The 21,921-nt window shown below is 48.4% G+C and overlaps 1 protein-coding gene and 1 non-coding gene across 3 annotated transcripts in view; both read right to left on the bottom strand.

Annotated features, from left to right (window-relative positions):
• Positions 1-21,921, bottom strand: part of LOC130358873 (gametocyte-specific factor 1-like) — an 89,738-nt gene that overhangs the window by 38,470 nt on the left and 29,347 nt on the right. For both annotated transcript variants that reach the window (XM_056562783.1, XM_056562784.1), the window contains exon 4: positions 21,805-21,902. In XM_056562783.1, coding sequence (XP_056418758.1) covers positions 21,805-21,902 — 98 coding nt within the window. The remainder of the gene's footprint in view (positions 1-21,804; positions 21,903-21,921) is intronic.
• Positions 21,649-21,766, bottom strand: LOC130359379 (U5 spliceosomal RNA). The gene has a single exon (XR_008890113.1). It is a non-coding gene; the product is annotated as a U5 spliceosomal RNA (small nuclear RNA).

Below are 21,921 nucleotides of genomic sequence, written 5' to 3'. Positions count from 1 at the left end.
CCCGGGACATGCAGTTCCGGGCAGGTGAATTTTTCAGGCTCTTAGCCCTGCTGCGGGCAAGCAGGGCCAGACCTGAAAAGCGCAGTGGCGCTCAGCAGTCTGTATGGAGCGAGCTCCCGACTCCTGCCCGCACCGTACTCTGCAGCCCCCGGCTGTTTTCAGTAGCCGGGGGCCGCCGCTAATAGCCGTCCGCGGCTGGCTATTAACCCTTTAGATTGTCGCTGTCAAAGCGATTGCAGGGGGGAGATCCACTATAGAGGTAGCCGGAGGGCTCCAAACTGTAGCCCTACAGATGTTGCAAGACTTCAACTCCAAAAATGCCCAGACTTCCCAGACATGCTGGGAGTTGTAGTTCTGCAACATATGAAGGGCCAAATGTTGCTGAACTACAACTCCCAGCATGCCTGGACAGTCTTGGCATACTTTGAATTGACATCAGGAGCGCTACAGTTTGGACACCACTGTATAGTGGTCTCCAAACAGTGCCTTTCCAGATGTTGCAAAACGACAACTCCCAGCATGCCCAGACTGTCCAAGCATGCTGGGAGTTGTAGTTCTGCAAGATCTGAAGGGCCATATGTTACAGAACTACAACTCCCAGCATGCCTGGACAGTCTGGGCATGCTGAGAGTTGTAGTTTTGCAACATATGGAAGGACAGTGGTCTCCAAACTGTGGCCCTCCAGATGTTGCAAAACTACAACTCCCAGCATGCGCAGACTGCCAAAGGCTGTCTGGGCATGCTGGAAGTTGTAGTTTTGAAACTCCCAGATACAGCAGTGATGATCACTTTAGGGCGATCTTCACAGCTGTATCTAGGAAGCCGCCGCCGCCTCCACTTGCCTGCGCCTCCTGTCAGCCGGTCCCTGGTCCTCGGTCGCCGCATAAGCCCAGGTAACCGGCGGTCCCCGCAACAGCCCCCGCACTTCGCCGCCATCTTCCCCTGCTCTGCCTCAACATCCAGGGGCGGGCAGAGCAGGGGAAATGAAAGTTCCCCCTCCCCTCACCCCTGCGATTCGCCGATAGGAGGAGGTGGTACACTGCCACCTTGCTCCTATCCTCTAGGATGATTGGGGCTGTCAAAGACAGCTCCGACCATCCCTGTTTTCCGGGCTATCGGGTCATCAGAGACCCGATCAGCCGGGAAAAGTCGCGAATCGCCGATCTGAATTGATCGGTGATTTGAGGCGATCACCGACATATGGGGGGGGGGGGGGGTCCCCCCATAGGACCCCCCAACATCCCCCCTCCAGGTATTTGCACAGGATGCCTGCTGAATGATTTCAGCAGGCATCCCGTTCCGATCCCGTCCAGCTAGCGGCGGGGATCGAAATTCCCATGGGCGTACAGGTACGCCCTTGGTCCTTAAGTATCAGGACGCAAGGGCATATCCATACGCCCGTGGTCCCCAACAGGTTAAAAAGTCAGATCAAGACCAAAATGGTACCGCTACAAAAAAACAGATAATGGTGCAAAAAAATTAGCCATCATACAGCCTGGTATGCGAAAAAAAAATTTTAATTCGGAAAACATGATGGAAACTATACAAATCTGGTATTGCTGTAATCAGGCCGGCCTAACATGTTAGCTCAACCACAAGGTAAATGGCGTAGAAAAGAAAACCAACAAATTTGCAAAATTTTACTATTTCAATTTCACTTCACCGATTATATATTTTTTGGGGGTTTCAAAAAGGTAGTATAGTAGTTAGCTATGGCTATTATAGGGCAAGGAGGAAAAATTTGAGTGTAAAAGCGAAAATTGGTCCGGACAAGTGGATCATCATGAGTAGATTTTGGTCCGTTTTAGTCCCATGGTCAAGTAGTTTTTTTTATAAAATTTCCACACCCCTGCTCATGTCCCAAACAGTTGTAAAAAAAAGCCCAGTAAATGTAGGGAAATTTATGTCCACTCTGAATGCCTCCTTAATCCCTTAACGACCACAGACATAAATGTCCGTGTTTGGCAGAACTTCCCGCACAGGACGTACATTTACATCCTGTGTATGACCACGAGCATCGGAACGGTGCTCACGTCATACACGGCAGGTTCCGGCTGCTAGTAGCAGCCGAGGACCCGCCTATAATGGCCGACATCGGTGATCGCGCGGATGTCCGCCATTAACCCCTCAGATGCCGTTATCAATACAGATCACAGCATCTGCGGCAATTTGAAAGAATGATCGGATCGCCCGCAGCGCTGCTGCAGCAATCCGATCATCCAGAATGGGGGCCGGAGGTCCCCACACCTGGCTACGGCCGTCTCCCGGGGGTCTTCTGCTCTGGTCTGCGATTGAGCAGACAAGAGCAGAAGATGACCGATAATACTGATCAGTGCTGTGTCCTATACATAGCACTGAACAGTATTAGCAATCAAAGGATTGCTATAGACAGTCCCCTATGGGGACATAAAAAGTGTAAAATAAAAGTTGAAAAATGTAAAATTAAAAAGTAAAAAAAAAAAAGGGAAAAATCCCCTCCCCAATAAAAATGAAAATTGTCAGTTTTTCCCATTTTACCCCCAAAAAGCGTAATTTTTTTTATAAACATATTTGGTATCGCCGCATGCGTAAATGTCCATACTATCAAAATATAATGTTAATTATCCCGTACAGTGAATGCTGTAAACGTAAAAAATTAAAAAAGTCCCAAAAAAAAGGGATTTTTGTCTTACCGTAAAATCCTTTTCTCGGAGGATCCATTGGGGGACAGAGACCTTGGGTGTATGCTGTTGTTGCTAGGAGACTTGACACTAAGGAAACCAAAAAAGTTATCTCCTCCCAGCAGGATGTACCCGCCTACAGAGCCTGAGGTAATCAGTTTAGTCACCAATCAGTAGGAGAGGACCGAGAGGCAGAAACTAAGACCAGTCCGAGGCAACCAGAACAAAAAATTAACTGAACACACCCTCGGACAGGTAACCAAAAACCGGAACACCAAAGAACAGGCGGGAGCTGTGTCCCCCATGGATCCTCCGAGAAAAGGATTTTACGGTAAGACAAAAATCCCTTTTTCTCTATCGGCTCCATTGGGGGGGACAGACCTTGGGACGTACCAAAGCCGTCCCTATGGTGGGTACAGAAAACAATCAAGGGGCAGGCTGGCCACCGCCGTCTGCAACACCTTTCGGCCCATACTAGCATCAGCAGATACAAAGGTATGAACCTGGTAGAATTTAGTAAAAGTGTGCAAGGACGACCAGGTAGCCGCCTTACAGACAGAGGCTGAAGCCCTGTTATGGAGAGCCTAGGAAACTCCGACAGAACGCGTGGAGTGAGCTGAAACCCTGAGAGAAACCCCCTGCAACGGTAAGCTTCTGAAATGGCAGACCTGATCCGCCGCGAAATGGTCACCTTCGAAGCAGGTAGACCCTTATGGAGACAGTCCATAAGAACAAAAAAGGAGACACAATGACTAAAAGACGACGTAACAGAGAGGTAGGTACGCACCGCCCGTACCACATCAAGTTTAAGAGGTAAACGCTCCTCGGAATGAGATGGCGCGGGACAAAAGGACGGGAGGACGATATCCTCATTAAGGTGGAAGGCAGAAACCACCTTAGGTAAAAAAGAAGGAACCAAACGAAAAACAACTTTGTCCTGATTGTCAATCAGAAAGGGAGAGCGGCAAGAAAGAGCCGCCAACTCCGAAACACTTCTGATGGAGGTAATTCCCATAAGGAACGCCACCTTCCAGGAAAGAAAACAAAGGAAAACCTCCCAGAGGGGTTCAAAGGGCACACCCTGTAGGGCGCCAAGGACCAAATTGGAAAGGGCCGAAACTTGACCCCTTAAAGAGCTGAGAGCTAATTGCTGATTAAGCCCTGACTGCAAAAATGCAAGGAGTCGGGGAAGGGAGAACCCACTGGAGAAAAAAACTTGAGATTCACACCAACGAAAATAAGACCGCCAGGTACTGTGGTATATCTTCGCGGAAGAGTGCTTGCGCGCCCTGAACATGGTGCGAATCACCTGTGTTGAGAAGCCACGGGCGCTTAGTACTGCGGTCTCAACCGCCACGCCGTCAAATGCAGTGACAGTAAATTGGGGTGGCACAGGGAACCATGAGAGAAAAGGTCTGGACGAAGCGGAAGGCGCAGCGGAACATCGTCCCAGAGCACGGGGGTCCCGCGACTTCGACACAAAGAGGGGAACCGTCTGGTTGTGGCGAAATGCAAAAGAGGTCCACATCTGGAGTTTGCCAGAGGTCGCAGTGAATTGCCGAGATGGCAAGAACCCTAAGTTCCGCCCAGAGAAGAATCCTGGAAACCTGGGCCATCGCCTCCAAGCTGCAAGTGCCGCCCTGGCGATTGATGTACGCCACCGCAGTAGAGTTGTCCGACTGGACCCGAACTGGGCGGCCCTGGAGAAGGATCTCCCAATGTAACAGGCAAAGGTAGATTGCCCTCAGTTCCAAGATGTTGAACGGTAAGAGTGTCTCTCTGGGAGACCATAGGTCCGGAAAACACCGCCCCCCCCCCCCCCCCCCCCCCCAACCCGAAAGGCTGGCAGCCGTCGTGACCACCAGCCAAGGGAGGGGAAGGAAGGAGCGTGCCTGAAGAAGAAAGGGGGAGCGGAGCCCCACAGAAGGGAGCGGCGAGATGTCCAAGGAAGTACAATCTTGTGATCGAGGAACAAGGGAGATTTGTCCCACCGGGATAGAATCGTGAGTTGAAGGGGTCGAAAATGAAACCGAGCGAAGGGAACGGCCCAGGATTTTCATGCAAAAGCGAAAGGACACAGGGGAGGGGTTCCTGAGAATACGAACCCCCAACAGAAGGGTAACCCGTTTGTCTGGCGGGAGGTGCACCCGGGCGGACTGGGTGTCGAACTGAAGTCCCAGAAAAACAAAGGACTGAGTGGGGGATAGGACGGACTTGTCCTGATTGACTAAGCAACCGAAGCGAGACAGAGCCTGAAGAGTGAGGGTGAGACTCTCTAGATTCTGGTCTCTGGACGGAGCCTTGATCAGAAGGTCGTCCAAGTAAGGAAAGTTGGTGAATGCCCTCGGAGCTGTGACCAGGCCGAAGGGGAGAGTCAGAAACTGAAAATGACCCTTCGGAAGAGCAAAGCGGAGGAACCGCTGGTGTCCCGGAAAAATCGGAACATGGAGGTAGGCGTCCCTGATGTCCATTGAGGAAAGAAACTCCCCATGATCCATGGTCACCACGACCGAACGGAGAGACTCCAAGCGGAAGTGACGCAGGAGGAGATGCCGGTTGAGGAGCTTTAGATATAAGATGGGGTGTACTGAGCCCCCTTTCTTGGAAACTACAAAGAGGTTGGAATAAAAACCTCGAAAGCGTTCCTTGGGAGGAACCGGGACAATGACCCTCTGAAAGAGGGACTGAAGCACACCCCGAAAGGCCTTTGCCAGAGAGGGAGACTGTGGGGCTCGGGAAAGAAAAATAACGATCCATTGGAAGAGAGGCAAACTCGATCCGGTAACCGTTGGATACCACATCTCTGACCCAGGAGTCCTGCACAAGCGTGGTCCAGACATCTCAGAAGAGCAACAGACAACTTCCCACCCGAGAAAAATCCGCGGGTGGGGGCGTCCCTTCAGGCAGAGGTGGGTTTGCAGGTGCCGCCTTGGCCGCAAAGCGGCCCGAACAGTTATCTGATTTCCAGAATGGGCGAGACTTGGAGAAGGGAGCCTTCTTGTCCCGAGAAGGCACCTGCCTGGCCCCCTTTGTGACCCCGAAGGTCCGAAAGGAGGTAGAATTACAGCAGGAAGTAGTACTGCGGGCCTTATTTTGAGGTAATAAGGAACTCTTCCCTCCTGTGGCTTCCGAGATGATCTCATCAAGGCGCTTACCAAAAAGCCTAGATCCAGTAAATGGAAGCTCAGTGAGAGATTTTTTAGAGGCTGTGTCCGCATCTCAGGCTTTGAGCCACGCTGATCTACGGAGAGCCACTAGGTTACCCGTGGCAAAAGCAGCACAGCGGGCCGACTGCATGGAAGCAGAACATAGAAAATCTCCCGCTTTAGAAAGTAGGAGAATTAAGTCGGCCAGTTCTTCCGAGGAAGCCCCAGAAGAAAAGCCCTAACTGAGTCGGGAACCCAGATCGCAAGGGCCTTGGAAACCCAGGCAGAGGCAAAAGCAGGGAGAAGAGATGAACGAGCCGCCTAAAGGCAATTTTTACCAAGGTCTCCACCCTTTGTCCGCTGGATCCTTGAAAGAAGCAGCATCGGCAAAGGCACGGTAGTGGTCTTAGATAGGCGGGAAACTGGTGGGTCCACCGTAGGAGGTGAGGTCCACCGGCAATGAGGTCCTTAGCGATGGGATAACGCGCTTGAACCTACTTTGTTTCTTGAAATCTCTTGTCAGGATGCCTCCAGGCAGACTCCAGCAAGGCTTCAAATTCAGTATGGGAGCTGAACATCTTGGGTGCCGTACGGGCACGATGAAAGGAAACTTCTGGGACAGCGTCCGAAGTTCCTGAGTCCTCTAGGTGAAAGTTGTCTCTTATGGCCGAAACCAATGAGTTCACCGTGTCGGTCATGTCTGTGCGGTCTTCTGAATCAGAGGCAGAAGCCTCATCAACTAGTTCTCCAGGAAAGTGGGAACGGGTGGAGGCAGCTTTAGAAGAAGGAGACACTGACCTGGTGCACCGTTCAAGGGACCCAGAATGGCGACTCGGGGAGCATCTTCTAAAAGAGCGACGCTTGCGGGAAGACGTAGCAGAGGGGCGATGCCCATGAGGGGAGCGCCTACGTCTGAACAAAGACTCCGGAGAGGCGTCAGAGGAATGACCCCTATTACGCCTATGAGAGCGTTTAACATAGGGTGAGGGAGAGCGAGTCTCTCTTGAGGAACAGTGTAAGGAGGACCCTTTCAAGGCAGTCACCACAGAACGGGAGACCTGCGCCAAGTCAGAGAGACTGAGAGAGAGGGAAGACACCCATATTGGAGGGGCAGCAGAGCCCACTGGGTCTGGGGGAACATCCTGAGTAGGAATACCCGGGGGGTCAGGAGGTGCAGTGGTGCAGGGGGAACAGGTGGGTTCAACAGACCCAGGCATTTTAGAGTTGTAGCCCTTGCCAGAATAGTAGGTGACCAGGGCCCCAGGTACCTGCTTAGAGGGAGGAACAGTTCTGGGCTCGGACATGAGTAAAATAAAACAGTCTCATCAGCATCCGTGTCCCCCACCAGGCAGCTGCTGTGAGAGAGAGAGAAGCAGGGGCAGCAGGACCAATGAGAAGAGAGGGACCAGGTTAGACTAGGGCGTCTCCGATTGGTCCAAAAGCTCCCCTGCCTGTTCCCATTGGCTGTAGAGATTTCGCGCCTCTGCACTCACAGGGTGCGAACCCGGCCGAGAGAGGAACGATGTCGGCGTGGAAATCCCCGTCACATATGCGAGTGCAGGGGGAAAGGAGCGGGCGAAAGCGGCAGCTTACTGGCGAGAAAGTGAAAGTAAACTGTGCCCCGAACGCATCGGCACACGATGCGGCCGGAGCACAGGAATAGGCAGAGTGAGATGGCTGCCGCGGCTGCTGAAGAACATACAGAGGCGTCCAGAGAGGAGCTAACAGTCCTACACCACTGACCACCAACCCCCCAGTTCCCCAATAAAATAATAGGAAGCCCCTGCTTAGATAGTAAGAGAGGGGGAAGAGCAGAGCCACCTCAGAAATGCACACATTAGCTGATAATAAAGAGGAGTGGGACTAAAACAGGGGTCTCCAGAGGTTGCAAGTCCCCAACCTGTAAGAAAAGGAGGGGGGGAAGGGGGGAATACTCACCTTAGTCAGAAGAACTTACCTAATGAAGTCTTCTTATGAAGTCTTCAGTTAGCTTTTAATCACCTGCATCATACCGGGCTGTAAAAAGCGAGACGAGCAGGGAAAAGTGGGGGACCCGGACCCATGAAGTACAACCCCAGCCGCTGACCGTTGGCGAGAGGGGGTTGACAGTACATCCACGATGTCTGTGCCCCCTCAATCGCAAATGGGGAAACAGTGAACACTATGTTCCTGAGACCCCACCTGAAAACAGGAAAATAAAAGGAAATAAGAAACTAAACGTCCCTAATCTAGAAAAATAAAAAAAGTTAGACCAGGTCTGGGGAGAACTCCAGACCAGTGTCCATCTCCTGCAGACAGTAAGCTTAAACTGATTACCTCAGGCTCTGTAGGCGGGTATATCCTGCTGGGAGGAGACGACATTTTTTGGTTTACTTAGTGTCAAGTCTCCTAGCAACAACATCATACACCCAAGGTCTGTGTCCCCCAATGGAGCCGATAGAGAAATGCAGCTTTTTTGTCATTTTTATTTTTTTTTAAATGAATAGAAAATTATCTAAAAGTTTTATATATGCAAATGTGGTATCAATAACAAGTACAGATGACGGCACAAAAAATGAGCCTTCATACCACCCTATATATGGAAAAAAGGAGATTTTTTTAGACTTACCGTAAAATCTCTTTCTCGAAGGATCCATTGGGGGACACAGCTCCTGCCCTTTTCTGGGGTTCCTTTTCTGTTATCTGTCTGAGGGAGTGTTCAGTTGAATTTTCTTCTGGTTCTCGGACAGATCATGTTTTTTTTCCTTTGACCTGTCGGTCTCCACCTATTGCTCTGGGACTAAAACTGAATTGCTCAGTGGCCTGGAGGAGGGTATATCCTGCTGGGAGGAGCCAACTTTTTGGTTACCATAGTGTCAAGCCTCCTAGAGACAGCAGCATATACCCAAGGTTCTGTGTCCCCCAATGGATCCTTCAAGAAAGAGATTTTACAGTAAGTCTAAAAAATCTCCTTTTCTCTATCGGCTCCATTGGGGGACACAGAACCTTGGGACGTACCAAAGCAGTCCCTTGGTTTGGCAGAGAAAAAAGGTCAGGCAGTCGGCTGTATTACTGCCGTCTGCAACACTTTACGGCCCAGACTAGAATCAGCCGATGCGAAAGTATGAACCTGGTAGAATCTCGAAAAAGTGTGCAAAGATGACCAGGTGGCCACTTTACAGATCTGCAAGGCTGAGGCCTTGTTCCAGAGAGCCCAGGATGCTCCCACAGAATGGGTGGAATGAGCCAAAACCCTGAAGGGTGGGATCTTCCCCTTGCAGCGGTAAGCTTCCGAAATAGCACAGCGGAAATGGTGGCCTTGGAAGCGATGACCTTCCGTAAGGACGAAATAAGAATCGCACTGACAAAAGGAAGAGGTGACAGAAAGATAAGTCCGAACAGCCCGTACCACATACCATTTGTGGAGTAAGCACTCCCTGGGATGAGAAGAGCGGGACAAAAGGACGGAAGGACAATGTCCTCCTTGAGATGAAAAGCCGAAACAACCTTAGGTAAGAAGGACGGATCTGGCCGGAAAACAACCTTGTCCTGATGAAATATCAGGAAAAGAGAACGGCAGGAGAAAGCTGCCAGTTCAGATACTCTCCTAATGGAAGTAATAGCCATAAGAAAAACCACCTTCCAGGATAGGAGGCGAAGGGAAACCTTCCTAAGATGCTCAAAAGGTGCGTCCTGGAGAGCGCCTAGAACTAAGTTCAAGTCTCAAGGGGGAGAAGGGGACCGGTAAGGGGGGACAGTGTGTGCCACGCCCTGAAGGAAGGTCAGGACATGCGAATTGCCAGAGGACGCTGAAAGAAAATGGAAAGGGCCGAAACCTGACCCTTAAGGGAGCTGAGAGACAGCCCTTGTTCCAACCCCAACTGCAAAAAGGAGAGGAGACCCGGGAACGGAAAAAGGTAACCGGAGAAAAGGTCTGAATTTCACACCAACGAAAGTAAGCCCGCCAGGTACGGTGATAAATATTCGCAGAGGAGGGCTTGCAAGCCCTGAGCATGGTGCGAATTACCTGGGAAGAGAAGCTGCGGGCCCTTAGAACCGCGGTCTCAACCGCCACGCCGTCAAATGCAGCGACTGTAAATTGGGGTGGCAAAGGGGACCCTGTGACAGTAGGTCTGGACGAAGTGGAAGACGGAACGGAATGTCGACCAGAAGCCAGACCACGTCGGCGTACCATGCCCTTCGAGGCCAGTCTGCAGCCACTAGAATGGCGGGAAATCCTTCCGCCTTGAGCTTCCTCAGAACCCTGGGAAGGAGGGGGGCAGAGGGAACAGGTAGGGCAGGACAAAGCCCAACCACGGAATTACCAGGGCATCCAAGGCTAGAGCCTGGGGGTCCCTGGACTTTGACACAAACGTTGGAATTTTCCGGTTGCGTCGACACGCGAAGAGATCCACGTCTGGGGTCCCCCAGAGGTTGCAGATCTGTACGAACACCTCTGGAAGAAGGTACCACTCTCCGGGGTCGGCAGAGGACCGACTGAGGAAACCGCTTCCCAGTTGAGCACTCCCGGAATGTGAATTGCCAAAATGGCTGGAACTACTTGTTACGCCCAGAGGAGGATCTTGTCACCTCGGACATGGCTGCTAAGCTGCGAGTGCCGCCCTGCCGATTGATGTACGCCACAGCCGTGGCGTTGTCCAACTGGACACGGACAGGGTGGCCCAGAAGCAGTGACTCCCAATGCTTCAGACAAAGATATATATCGCCCTTAGTTACAGGATGTTGTATGGAAAGAAGGGTTTCCTGGGGAGGCCAGAGGCCTTGAACTGTCTGACCCCTGAAAACACCCCCCCCAGCCCGATAGACTGGCATCTGTAGAGACCACCTGCCAGTGAAGCGAAAGGAACGAACGCCCCTGAAGAAGAAGGGGGGAACGGAGCCACCAGCGCAGAGACCGACGGGTCCGAGGAGGGAGAACAATCTTGCGGTCGAGAGAGAGAGGAGACCTTTCCCACTGGGCAAGAATCGCCAGTTGAAGAGGACAAATGAAACTGGGCAAAGGGCATAGCCTCCATGGCTGTCCCCATTCGACCCAGGACTTCCATTCAAGTACGGATGGAGACCGGGGATGGTATCCGGAAGGATCGGACTCCCGACAAGAGGGCCAGACATTTGTCCGGCGGGAGGCGAATCCAAGCAGAGGCCGAGTCATAAATGAAGCCCCAAGAAGACCAGAGACTGGGTGGGGAGAGAACAGACTTGTCTCGGTTGACCATCCACCCAAAGCGACAAAAGGTCTGAAAAGTGAGGCTCACATTCTCCCAAGCCTGGGCTCTGGTGGGGGCCTTGACAAGGAGCCAAGACCTTGGTAAAGATCCGCGGAGCAGTGGCCAGACCGAAGGGGAGGGCGACAAATTGAAAATGACTTTCCGGAACCGCAAGCGGAGGTACCGCTGATGGCCGGGAGATATAGGAACGTGGAGGTAGGCATCCTTGATGTTCACCGAGGAATAAACTCCCCTTGATCCATAGACGCCACCACAGAGCAGAGATTCCACTCGGAAATGGCAGATTTGGGGTTGTTGATTGAGACGCTTGAGATCCAAGATGGGCCGCACAGAACCGCCCTTCTTGGGAACTACGAAAAGGTTGGAACAGAAACCCAGAAAAAACGCTCCCTGGAAGGGACCGGGAGAATGACTCCCTGGAAGAGAAGGGACTGAAGCGCCCCCCCCGAAATTCCCTCGCTACGAAGGGGGCCGGGGTGCCCGGGAAATAAAAATATTAATCCTCCGGAAGAGAAGCAATTTCGATCCGGTATCCGATGGACACCACGTCCCTGACCCAGGAGTCTTGAATGTGCGCCGCCCAGACGTCTCGGAAAAATAGACGACCTCCCAAACGAGAAAAATTTGCGGGTGGGGGAGTCCCTTCATGCGTAAGTGGGTTTGCGGGTGCCAGACTTGGCTGCAAAACGGCCGGAACGATTTTCCGATTTCCAAGAGGGGCACGCGCGGAAGGAGGGAACATTTTTGTTCCACGAGGGTGCCTGCCCCGACCCATTATTGGGATCAGAAGTCCGAAAGGACCGAAAAGAAGAAGACTTCCTATGGGAAGTAGTGCGAGCCCTATTCTGAGGTAATAAAGAACTCTTGCCGCCCGTCACCTCAGAGATGTTTTCATCAAGGCGCTTGCCAAAAAGTCGGGAGCCGGAAAATGGAAGCTCGATAAGAGACTTCTTGGAAGCGTCATCCGCGTCACATGCCTTAAGCCACATAGAGCGACGAAGGGCCACTAGGTTACCAGTGGCAAAGGCAGCACAGGGGGCTGACTGCATGGAAGCAGAAAATAGAAAGTTTCCATTCTTGGAGCACTGGAGCGCTAGGTCAGACAGTTCCTCCGGAGGAGATCCAGAAAGAAAACCTTGACGGAGTTGGGAGGACCAAACTGAGAGTGCCTTCCGACACCCAGGCAGAAGCAAAGGCGGGAGGCAGGGAAGAACCCGCCACTTCGAATGCAAACTTTGCCATGGTCTCTACCCTTTTGTCTGCCGGGTCCTTGAAGGCAGCCGCATCCGCCAGAGTCAGCGTCGTAGCCCTAGAGAGGCGTGAGACTGGCGGGTCCACCGAAGGAGGGGAAGTCCACTTTGAGATGAGGTCCTTGGGGAAAGGATACCGCGCCTGAACGTTCTTTGCTTCCTGAAACCTCTTGTCAGGATGCCTCCAGGCGGACTCCAACATCTTGGGTGCTGGACGGGCATGATGAAGGGATACTCCTGGAACTATGTCCGAAGATCCTGGGTCCTCTAGATGGAAGGTGTCTCTTATGGCCAAAACCAATGAGTTCACCGTGTCAGCCATATCCGACCAGTCCTCTGAATCAGATGCCGAATCGGAGACTTCATGCGCAAATTCTCCAGGAGAATGGGAGCATGTTGAAGCGGCCCTGGATGAGGGAGAAGCTGACCTGGTACGCGGGTCTGGGGAGCCAGAGCGGCGACCATGAGAGCGTTCTCTGGAAGAGAGACGCCTGCAACCTGCTGGAGGAGGGGAGCGATTCCTCAGAGAGGAGCGGCCATGCCTGCCAGAAGACTCAGGTGAAAACCCTGAAGAAACACCCCGATGACTCTTACGAGCGCGGTCAGTATAGGGGGAAGGGGAGCGGGTCCCTCTGGAGGGCCGGTAAGGAGACCCAGGCTGGAGGGACGGCCAAACCCACAGGATCTGGAGGGACATCCTGAACCAGGGGGTCTAGGGGAGCAGTGGTGCAGGCAAAGCAAGTTGGTTCAGCAGAACCAGACATTTTAGAGGTAAAAGCCTTTAAGGGTGTAATAAGTAAAAAGAAAACTGCCTTACCCAAGTCTGTGTCCCTTCACCAGGCAGCTGCAGGGGAGAACTCCTGTGAGCTGGCTGGAAGCTTGGACCAAGGAGCAGAGGAGGGGGGGGGGGCTAGAATAAGGGCACACTGATTGGCTGAGCAACTCCTCTCTTTGCGAGCGCAAAGCGCTTGTAGGAGAGAGTTTTTCGCGCCAGAGAACAGTGCAAGGCGGTGGGCGGAGCTAAACCGCCGTACGGTGAAGCCCCTGTAATGGCGTCCGCTCCTGGCCCCCAACGCACATGCGAACTGGACCCATGAGGTACAACCTTAAGCGCTGACCGTTGGCGAGAGGGGGTTAACAGTACATCCAAGATGCCTGCCACCTCTCGCAATGGGGAAACAGTGAACCGTAGTTCCTGAGTCCCCACCTGAAAACGGAAAGAAAAAGGAATAAAAGAACTAACACATTCCCTAACTAGGAAAATAAAAAATATGAGACCTGGTCTGGAGAACACCAGATCAGTGTCCACCTCCTTAACCCCTTAAGGACCAGGCCATTTTACACCTTAAGACCAGAGCGTTTTTTGCACATCTGACCACTGTCACTTTAAACATTAATAACTCTGGAATGCTTTTAGTTATCATTCTGATTTCGAGATTGTATTTTCGTGACATATTCTACTTTAACATAGTGGTAAAATTTTGTAGTAACTTGCATCCTTTCCTGGTGAAAAATCCCCAAATTTGATGAAAATTTGGAAAATTTAGCTTTTTTCTAACTTTGAAGCTCTCTGCTTGTAAGGAAAATGGATATTCCAAATATATTTTTTTTATTCACATATACAATATGTCATCTTTATGTTTGCATCATAAAATTGATGTGTTTTTACTTTTGGAAGACACCAGAGGACTTCAAAGTTCAGCAGCAATTTTCCAATTTTTCACAAAATTTTCAAATTCACTATTTTTCAGGGACCAGTTCAGATTTGAAGTGGATTTGAAGGGTCTTCATCTTAGAAATTCCCTACAAATGACCGAATTATAAAAACTGCACCCCCCAAAGTATTCAAAATGACATTCAGTCTGCATTTTAACCCTTTAGGCGTTTCACATGAATAGCAGCAAAGTGAAGGAGAAAATTCACAATCTTAATTTTTTACTCTTGCATGTTCTTGTAGACCCAATTTGTGAATTTTTACAAGGGGTAAAAGGAGAAAATGTATACTTATGTTTGTAGACCAATTTCTCTCGAGTAAGCACATACCTCATATGTCTATGTAAATGGTTCGGCGGGTGCACTAGAGGGCTCAGAAGCGAAGGAGCGACAAGGGGATTTTGGAGAGTACGTTTTTCTCAAATGGTTTTTGGGGGGCATGTTGCATTTAGGAAGCCCCTATGGTGCCAGAAAAGCAAAAATAAAAAAAATAAAAACATGCCATACCATTTTGGAAACTAGACCCCTTGAGGAACGTAACAAGGAATTAAGTGAGCCTAAATACCCCACAGGTGTTTCACGGCTTTTGTTAAGTAAAAAAAAAATTTTTTTTTTTACTAAAATATGTGTTTCCCCCCCAAATTTCACATTTTTGCGAAAATGCCCCCCCCCCCCCCCAAAAAAAAATTTGTAACCCCATCTCTTCTGAGTATGGAGGTACCCCATAAGTTGACCTGAAGTGCACTACGGGCGAACTACAATGCTCAGAAGAGAAGGAGTCATATTTGGCTTTTTGAGAGCAAATTTTGCTCAGGGGGCATGTCACATTTAAGAAGCCACCATTGGTGCCAGGACAGCAAAAAAAAAAAGAAAAAAAAAAAAAAAGAAAAAAAAAAACATGGCATACCATTTTGGAAACTAGACCCCTTGAGGAACGTAACAAGGCATAGAGTGAGCCTTAATACCCCACAGGGGTTTCACGACTTTTGCATATGTAAAAAAAAAAAAAAATGACTAAAATGTGTGTTTCCCCCCAAATTTCACATTTTTACAAGGGTTAATAGCAGAAAAGACCCCCCCAAAATGTGTAACCCCATCTCTTCTGAGTATGGAAGTACCCCATGTGTGGACGTCAAGTGCTCTGCTGGCGCACTACAATGCTCAGAAGAGAAGGAGCACCATTGAGCTTTTGGGAAAAAAATTGTTAGGAATGGAAGTCAGGGGCCATGTGCATTTACAAAGCCCCCCGTGGTGCCAGAACAGTGGACCCCCCCACATGTGACCCTATTTTGGAAACTACACCCCTCACAGAATTGAATAAGGGGTGCAGTGAGTATTTACACCCCACTGGCGTTTGACAGATCTTTGGAACAGTGGGCTGTGCAAATGAAAAATTACATTTTTCATTTTCACGGACCACTGTTCAAAAAAATCAGACACCTGTGTGGCGTAAATGCTCACTGTACCCCTTATTACATTACGTGAGGGGTGTAGTTTCCAAAATGGGGTCACATGTGGGTATTTTTTTTTTTGGCGTTTATGTCAGAACCGCTGTAAAATCGGCCACCCCTGTGCAAATCACCAATTTAGGCCTCAAATGTACATAGTGCGCTCTCACTCCTGAGCCTTGTTGTGCGCCCGCAGAGCATTTTACGCCTACATATGGGGTATTTCTGTACTCAGGAGAAATTGCGTTACAAATTTTGGGGGTGTTTTTTTTCCTTTTAACGCTTGTGAAAATAAAAAGTATAGGGCAACACCAGCATGTTAGTGTAAATGTTTTTATTTTTTTACACTAACAAGCTGGTGTAGCCCCAACTTTTCCTTTTCATAAGGGGTAAAAGGTGAAAAAGCCCCCCAAAATTTGTAGTGCAATTTCTCCCGAGTACGGAGATACCCCATATGTGGCCCTAAACTGTTTCCTTGAAATACGACAGGGCTCCGAAGTGAGAGAGCTCCATGCGCATTTGAGGACTAAATTAGGGATCGCATAGGGTGGACATAGGGGTATTCTACACCAGTGATTCCCAAACAGAGTGCCTCCAGTTGTTGTTTTGGAAACACTGCCATACAATACGGTTTTCATTTTTATTGGGGGGGGGGGGGGGGGGGGACTGTGTAAGGGGGTGTATATGTAGTGTTTTACTCTTTATTAGGTGTTGTGTTTTTAGGGTACATTCGCACTGGCGTGTTACGGTGAGTTTCCCGCTAGGAGTTTGAGCTGCGGCGAAAGATTTGCTGCGGCCCAAACTTGAAGCAGGAAACTTACTGTAAACCTGCCTGTGTGAATGTACCCTGTACGTTTACATGGGGGGGGGCAAACCTCCAGCTGTTTCAAAACTACAACTCCCAGCATGTACTGACAGACCGTGCATGCTGGGAGTTGTACTTTTGCAAGAGCTGGAGAAACACTGGTTGGAAAACCTTCAGTTAGGTTCTGTTACCTAACTCAGTATTTTCCAACCAGTCTGCCTCCAGCTGTTGCAAAACTACAACTCCCAGCATGTACTGATCACCGAAGGGCATGCTGGGAGATGTAGTTATGCAATAGCTGGAGGTACGCAACTACAACTCCCAGCATGCCAAGACAGCTGATTGCTGTTTGGATAAGCTGGGATTTAAAGTTTTGCAACATCTGGAGGGCTACAGTTTTAGAGAACACTGCAAAGTGATCTCCAAACTGTGGTCCTCCAGCTGTTGCAAAACTACAATTCCCAGCATGCCCAGACATGTTGTTTGGGCATGCTAGGAGTTGTAGTTTTGCAAGATCTGGAGGGCTACAGTTTAGGGACCACTATATAGTGGTCTCAAACTGTAGCCCTCCAGCTGTTGCAAAACTACATATTCCAGCATGCCCAAACAGCTGTCTGGGCATGCTGGGAGTTGTAGTTTTGCAACATCTGGAGGGCTACAGTTAGAGACCACTGTATAATGGTCTCAAACTGTCTCAAACTCACCAGCTTCCCTCGGATCCAGCCGCACGTCATCGCCGCCCGCAGATTCCGTCTCCCGTCCGAATCGGTAAGTAGATCTTCGGCGCCGGTCCCCGTCGTTTCCCCATCCTGCCCCACCTATTGTGGGTGGGCAGGACGGGGAAAACGTAAGTTAACCCCCCCGCCCCCGATCTGCTATTGGTGGTCGTGTCTAGACCACCAATAGCAGGGATAGGAGGGTTGGCAAGAACTGCCCATGATGTAACTGTACGTCCTTGGTCCTTAAGACCCAGGGTGTCCAGACGTAAGGTTACGTCATGGGTCCTGTAGGGTAAAGACACTAAGCAAAAACGGAATTGCTTAGTGGCCTGGAGGCGGGTATATCCTGCTGGGAGGAGACGACTTTTTGGTTACCATAGTGTCAAGCCTCCTAGAGACAGCAGCATATACCCAAGGTTCTGTGTCCCCCAATGGAGCCGATAGAGAAATTAAAAAGTTATAGATGGTCAAAATAGGGCGATTTTAGATTACTGATTTTGTACAAAAAGATTTAGATTTTTTTTAAGCGGTACAAAAATATAAAAGTATCTAGCCATGGGTATCCTTTTAATCGTATTGACCCACAGAATAAAGAACACATGTAATTTTTACAGTAAAGTGTATAGTGTGAAATCAAAACCCTCCAAAATGCGCAAAATTGTGGTTTTCATTAAAAATTCCTCCCTAAGAAAAAAAATTTGGGGTTCGTCGTACATTTTATGGTAAAATGAGAGGTTTCATTACAGAGTACAATTGGTCACGCAAAAAACAAGCCCTTATATGGGTCTGTAGATGGAAATATAAAGGTGTTATGGGTTTTAGAAGGAGAGGAGGAAAAAATTAAAACGCAAAAATAAAATTGGCGAAAATGGGCTTGGTCCTTAACCCCTTAAGGAACGGGCGTTTTTCGGTTTCTGCTCTTTCGTTTTTTCCTCCTTACCTTTAAAAAATCATAACTTAAAATTTTGCACCTAAAAATCTGTATTATGGCTTATTTTTTGGGCCACTAATTCTATTTTGTAATGATATCAGTCATTTTACCCAAAAATCTGCGGCAAAACGGGAAAAAAAATCATTGTGCGACAAAATTGAAAAAATACAGCCATTTTGTAACTTTTGGGGGCTTCCGTTTCTACGTAGTACATTTTTCTTTAACCCCTTAACGACGCAGGACGTATATTTACGTCCTGCGCCGGCTTCCGCGATATGAAGCGGGATCGCGCCGCGATCCCGCATCATATCGCGTGGGTCCCGGCGCTAATCAACGGCCGGGACCCGCGGCTAATACCACACATCGCCGATCGCGGCAATGTGCGGTATTAACCCTTTAGAAGCGGCGGTCAAAGCTGACCGCCGCTTCTTAAGTGAAACTGAAAGTATCCCGGCTGCTCAGTCGGGCTGTTCGGGACCGCCGCGGTGAAATCGCGGCGTCCCGAACAGCTGATCGGACACCGGGAGGGCTCTTACCTGCCTCCTCGGTGTCCGATCGACGAATGACTGCTCCGTGCCTGAGATCCAGGCAGGAGCAGTCAAGCGCTGATAATGCTGATCACAGGCGTGTTAATGCACGCCAGTGATCAGCATAGGAGATCAGTGTGTGCAGTGTTATAGGTCCCTATGGGACCTATAACACTGCAAAAAAAAAGTTTAAAAAAAGTGTTAATAAAGGTCATTTAACCCCTTCCCTAATAAAAGTTTGAATCACCCCCCTTTTCCCATAAATAAAATAAAACAGTGTAAAAAAAATAAAATAAATAAACATATGTGGTATCGCCGCGTGCATAAATGTCCGAACTATAAAAATATATCATTAATTAAGCCGTACGGTCAATGGCGTACGCGCAAAAAAATTCCAAAGTCCAAAAAAGCGTATTTTGGTAACTTTTTATAACATAAAAAAATGAATAAAAAGTGATCAAAAAGTCATATCAAAACAAAAATCATACCAATAAAAACTTCAGATCACGGCGCAAAAAATGAGTCCTCATACCGCCCGTACGTGGAAAAATAAAAAAGTTATAGGGGTCAGAAGATGACATTTTTAAACGTAAAAATTTTCCTGCATGTAGTTATGATTTTTTCCAGAAGTGCGACAAAATCAAACCTATATAAGTAGGGTATCATTTTAACCGTATGGACCTACAGAATAATGATAAGGTGTAATTTTTACCGAAATATGCACTGCGTAGAAACGGAAGCCCCCAAAAGTTACAAAATGGCGTGTTTTTTTCGATTTTGTCGCACAATGATTTTTTTTTCCGTTTCACCGTGCATTTTTGGGTAAAATGACTAATGTCACTGCAAAGTAGAATTGGCGACGCAAAAAATAAGCCATAATATGGATTTTTAGGTGGAAAATTGAAAGGGTTATGATTTTTAAAAGGTAAGGAGGAAAAAACGAAAGTGCAAAAACGGAAAAACCCTGAGTCCTTAAGGGGTTAAAATGACACCTTATCTTTATTCTCTAGGTCCATACGTTTAAAATGATACCCTACTTGTATAGGTTTGATTTTGTATTGCTTCAGAAAAAAATCATAACTACATGCAGGAAAATGTATACGTTTAAAATTGTCATCTTCTGACCCTATAACTTTTTTATTTTTCCGTGTTCAGGGGGCTATGAGGGTTCATTTTTTGCACCGTGATCTGAAGTTTTTGCCGGTACCATTTTTGCATTGATCTGACTTATTGATCGCTTTTTATTCATCTTTTCATGATACTCTATTTTGGACTTTGGAATTTTTTTGCGCGTACGCCATTGACCGTGCGGTTTAATTAGTGGTATATTTTTTTTAATTGGACATTTCCGCACACGGCGATACCACATATGTTTTTTTTTGTTTTTATTTACCGTTTTTTTTTTATTATTGGAAATGCCGGGTGATTCAAACTTTTATTAGGGGAAGGGATAATTCAAAGTGTTAATGATTTTTTTACACTTTTCTTTTGCAATATTATAGCCCCCATAGGGGGCTATAACTTTGCATTTACTGATCTTTAACTGTGTTCAATGCATCTCCATAGGGATGCATTGATCAGGGTTTTCGGCGATTGATTACTCAAGCCTGGATCTCAGGCTTGAAGCATTCAATCGGCGATCGGACTGCAGGAAGGAAGGTAAGAGACCTTCCTCCTGTAGTAAAGCTGTTCGGGATGCCGCGGTGATCCCGAACCGCTCCCTGAGCTAACCGGCACTTTTTACTTTCACTTTTAGCCGCGTGGCTCAGCTTTGAGCACGCGGCTTAAGGGTTAATAGCGCGCGGCACCGCGATCAATGCCGTGCGCTATTAGAGGCGGGTCCCGGCTTCACTATGACGCCTGGCCCGCCGTGATATGATGTGGGGTCACCGTGGGACCCCGCGTTATATCACGGGAGCAGGACCAAGGACGTACTCATGGTCCTTAAGGGGTTAAAGGAGAACTCCAGAATATAAAAATTGTCCTCCATACTGCCGGCAGAAAAAAAAATAAAGATGCACATACCTTCCTTCGCTCCCCTGGGGCCTCCGGTAACCGGCTCCGGTCTCCGCCGCGATCTTCTTACTGGTTGCCGGTGGTCGGCGAGTCATACTGCGCTCAGCCAATCATCGGCCACAGCGAAGCCCCGACTCTTCCGGCCATAGGCTGAGCGGCAGTATGACGTTTTCGGCCCCGGCAGCAGGTGCTGGTGTAGTGAAGAATTGAGAATAGTCTTGAATTGTCTTGAAGCGTTCTCACACTCAGCCTATTGCCGGCCGAGTCGGAACTTCGCTGCGGCCGGTGACTGGCTGAGTGCAGTATGACTTGCCGACTGTGCAGTTTTATGAGATATATTTTAATAGGTCAGACATTTATGCATGCAGCGATAGCACATATTGTTTATGTTAAATTTTGTATATATTAATTGACTTAAAAAAGGGAAAAGGGCTTATTAACATTAACATTTTTTCACCTTTTATTTACAATTATTTGGTCCCTTATAAGGGACTATTACATGCAATCATTTGATTGCATATACTGAACAATGCTGTGCTATAGTACAGCATAGATCAGTGTTATCGGTGATTCATTAGTGAAGCCTGGCAGGGCTTCCTGCACTATTGAACAATACAGAGGCAAGTAAGGACCCTTTGCCCGTCCTCACAGCTGATCAGGACCCCGATATTTCACCATGAGTGTCCCAATCAGCTCTGCTGAGCTGCCAAGATAAAAAATGTTGCATTGTAGACACCGCAATCAACTTGTGGCGTCTAAATAGTTAATGCCAGTCATTACTCTGCTCGGTGATGTCTGCCATTAGCCACGAGTCCTGGCTGCTGATAGTAGCCGGGACCATTCCCTATAATGTGCACTCGGCTCCTGAGTGCGCTAAATAGACTGTGAGCAGGGTGTACATGACAAACAATCTTAACAAAAATGATACTGCTAAAAATAACAGATAGGGGTCAGAAGAAAACAATTATAAGCACACACTTTTTCTTAAAAAAACAAAACAAAAAAAAAAAACAAAAACATTTTTTAAAAGTAGCAAAATATAACCTCCCAAAGACAATATTGATAGCTATTCTTAGGATAAGTTCAATTCTCAGAACGCCTCGATGTCAGCCTATATCATACAATGTTTATTTATTTATTTATTTTTGAGGCAGCGGAGAAGCTGCAGGAGAAAGCATGTTTTATTTTTCTGACCAAAGAAGGTAAGCTCCGGCAAAAGCCGGAGCGTGCAAAAATTGCTACGAAACTCAGTTTCATTCCTCTCCACGGAAATCTTTAGTAAAAGGTGAAAGATTTTTACGATATGAAGAGAAACATGAGCATCATACAATGTTTTTATTGTGTTTCTAACATACACTCACCTTCCTACACTTTATCAGGTGATAAGGATAACGACAAGCTCTTATTTGGTGGTTGGAATCATATGGGCATTGCAGAAGTCTATCAGGATGCTGTGGGCCTAGCAAATAATAATATAT

Source organism: Hyla sarda, chromosome 2, assembly GCF_029499605.1.
Source record: "Hyla sarda isolate aHylSar1 chromosome 2, aHylSar1.hap1, whole genome shotgun sequence".
Lineage (NCBI taxonomy): Eukaryota > Metazoa > Chordata > Amphibia > Anura > Hylidae > Hyla > Hyla sarda.
This window is presented reverse-complemented; position numbering and strand designations above follow the sequence as displayed.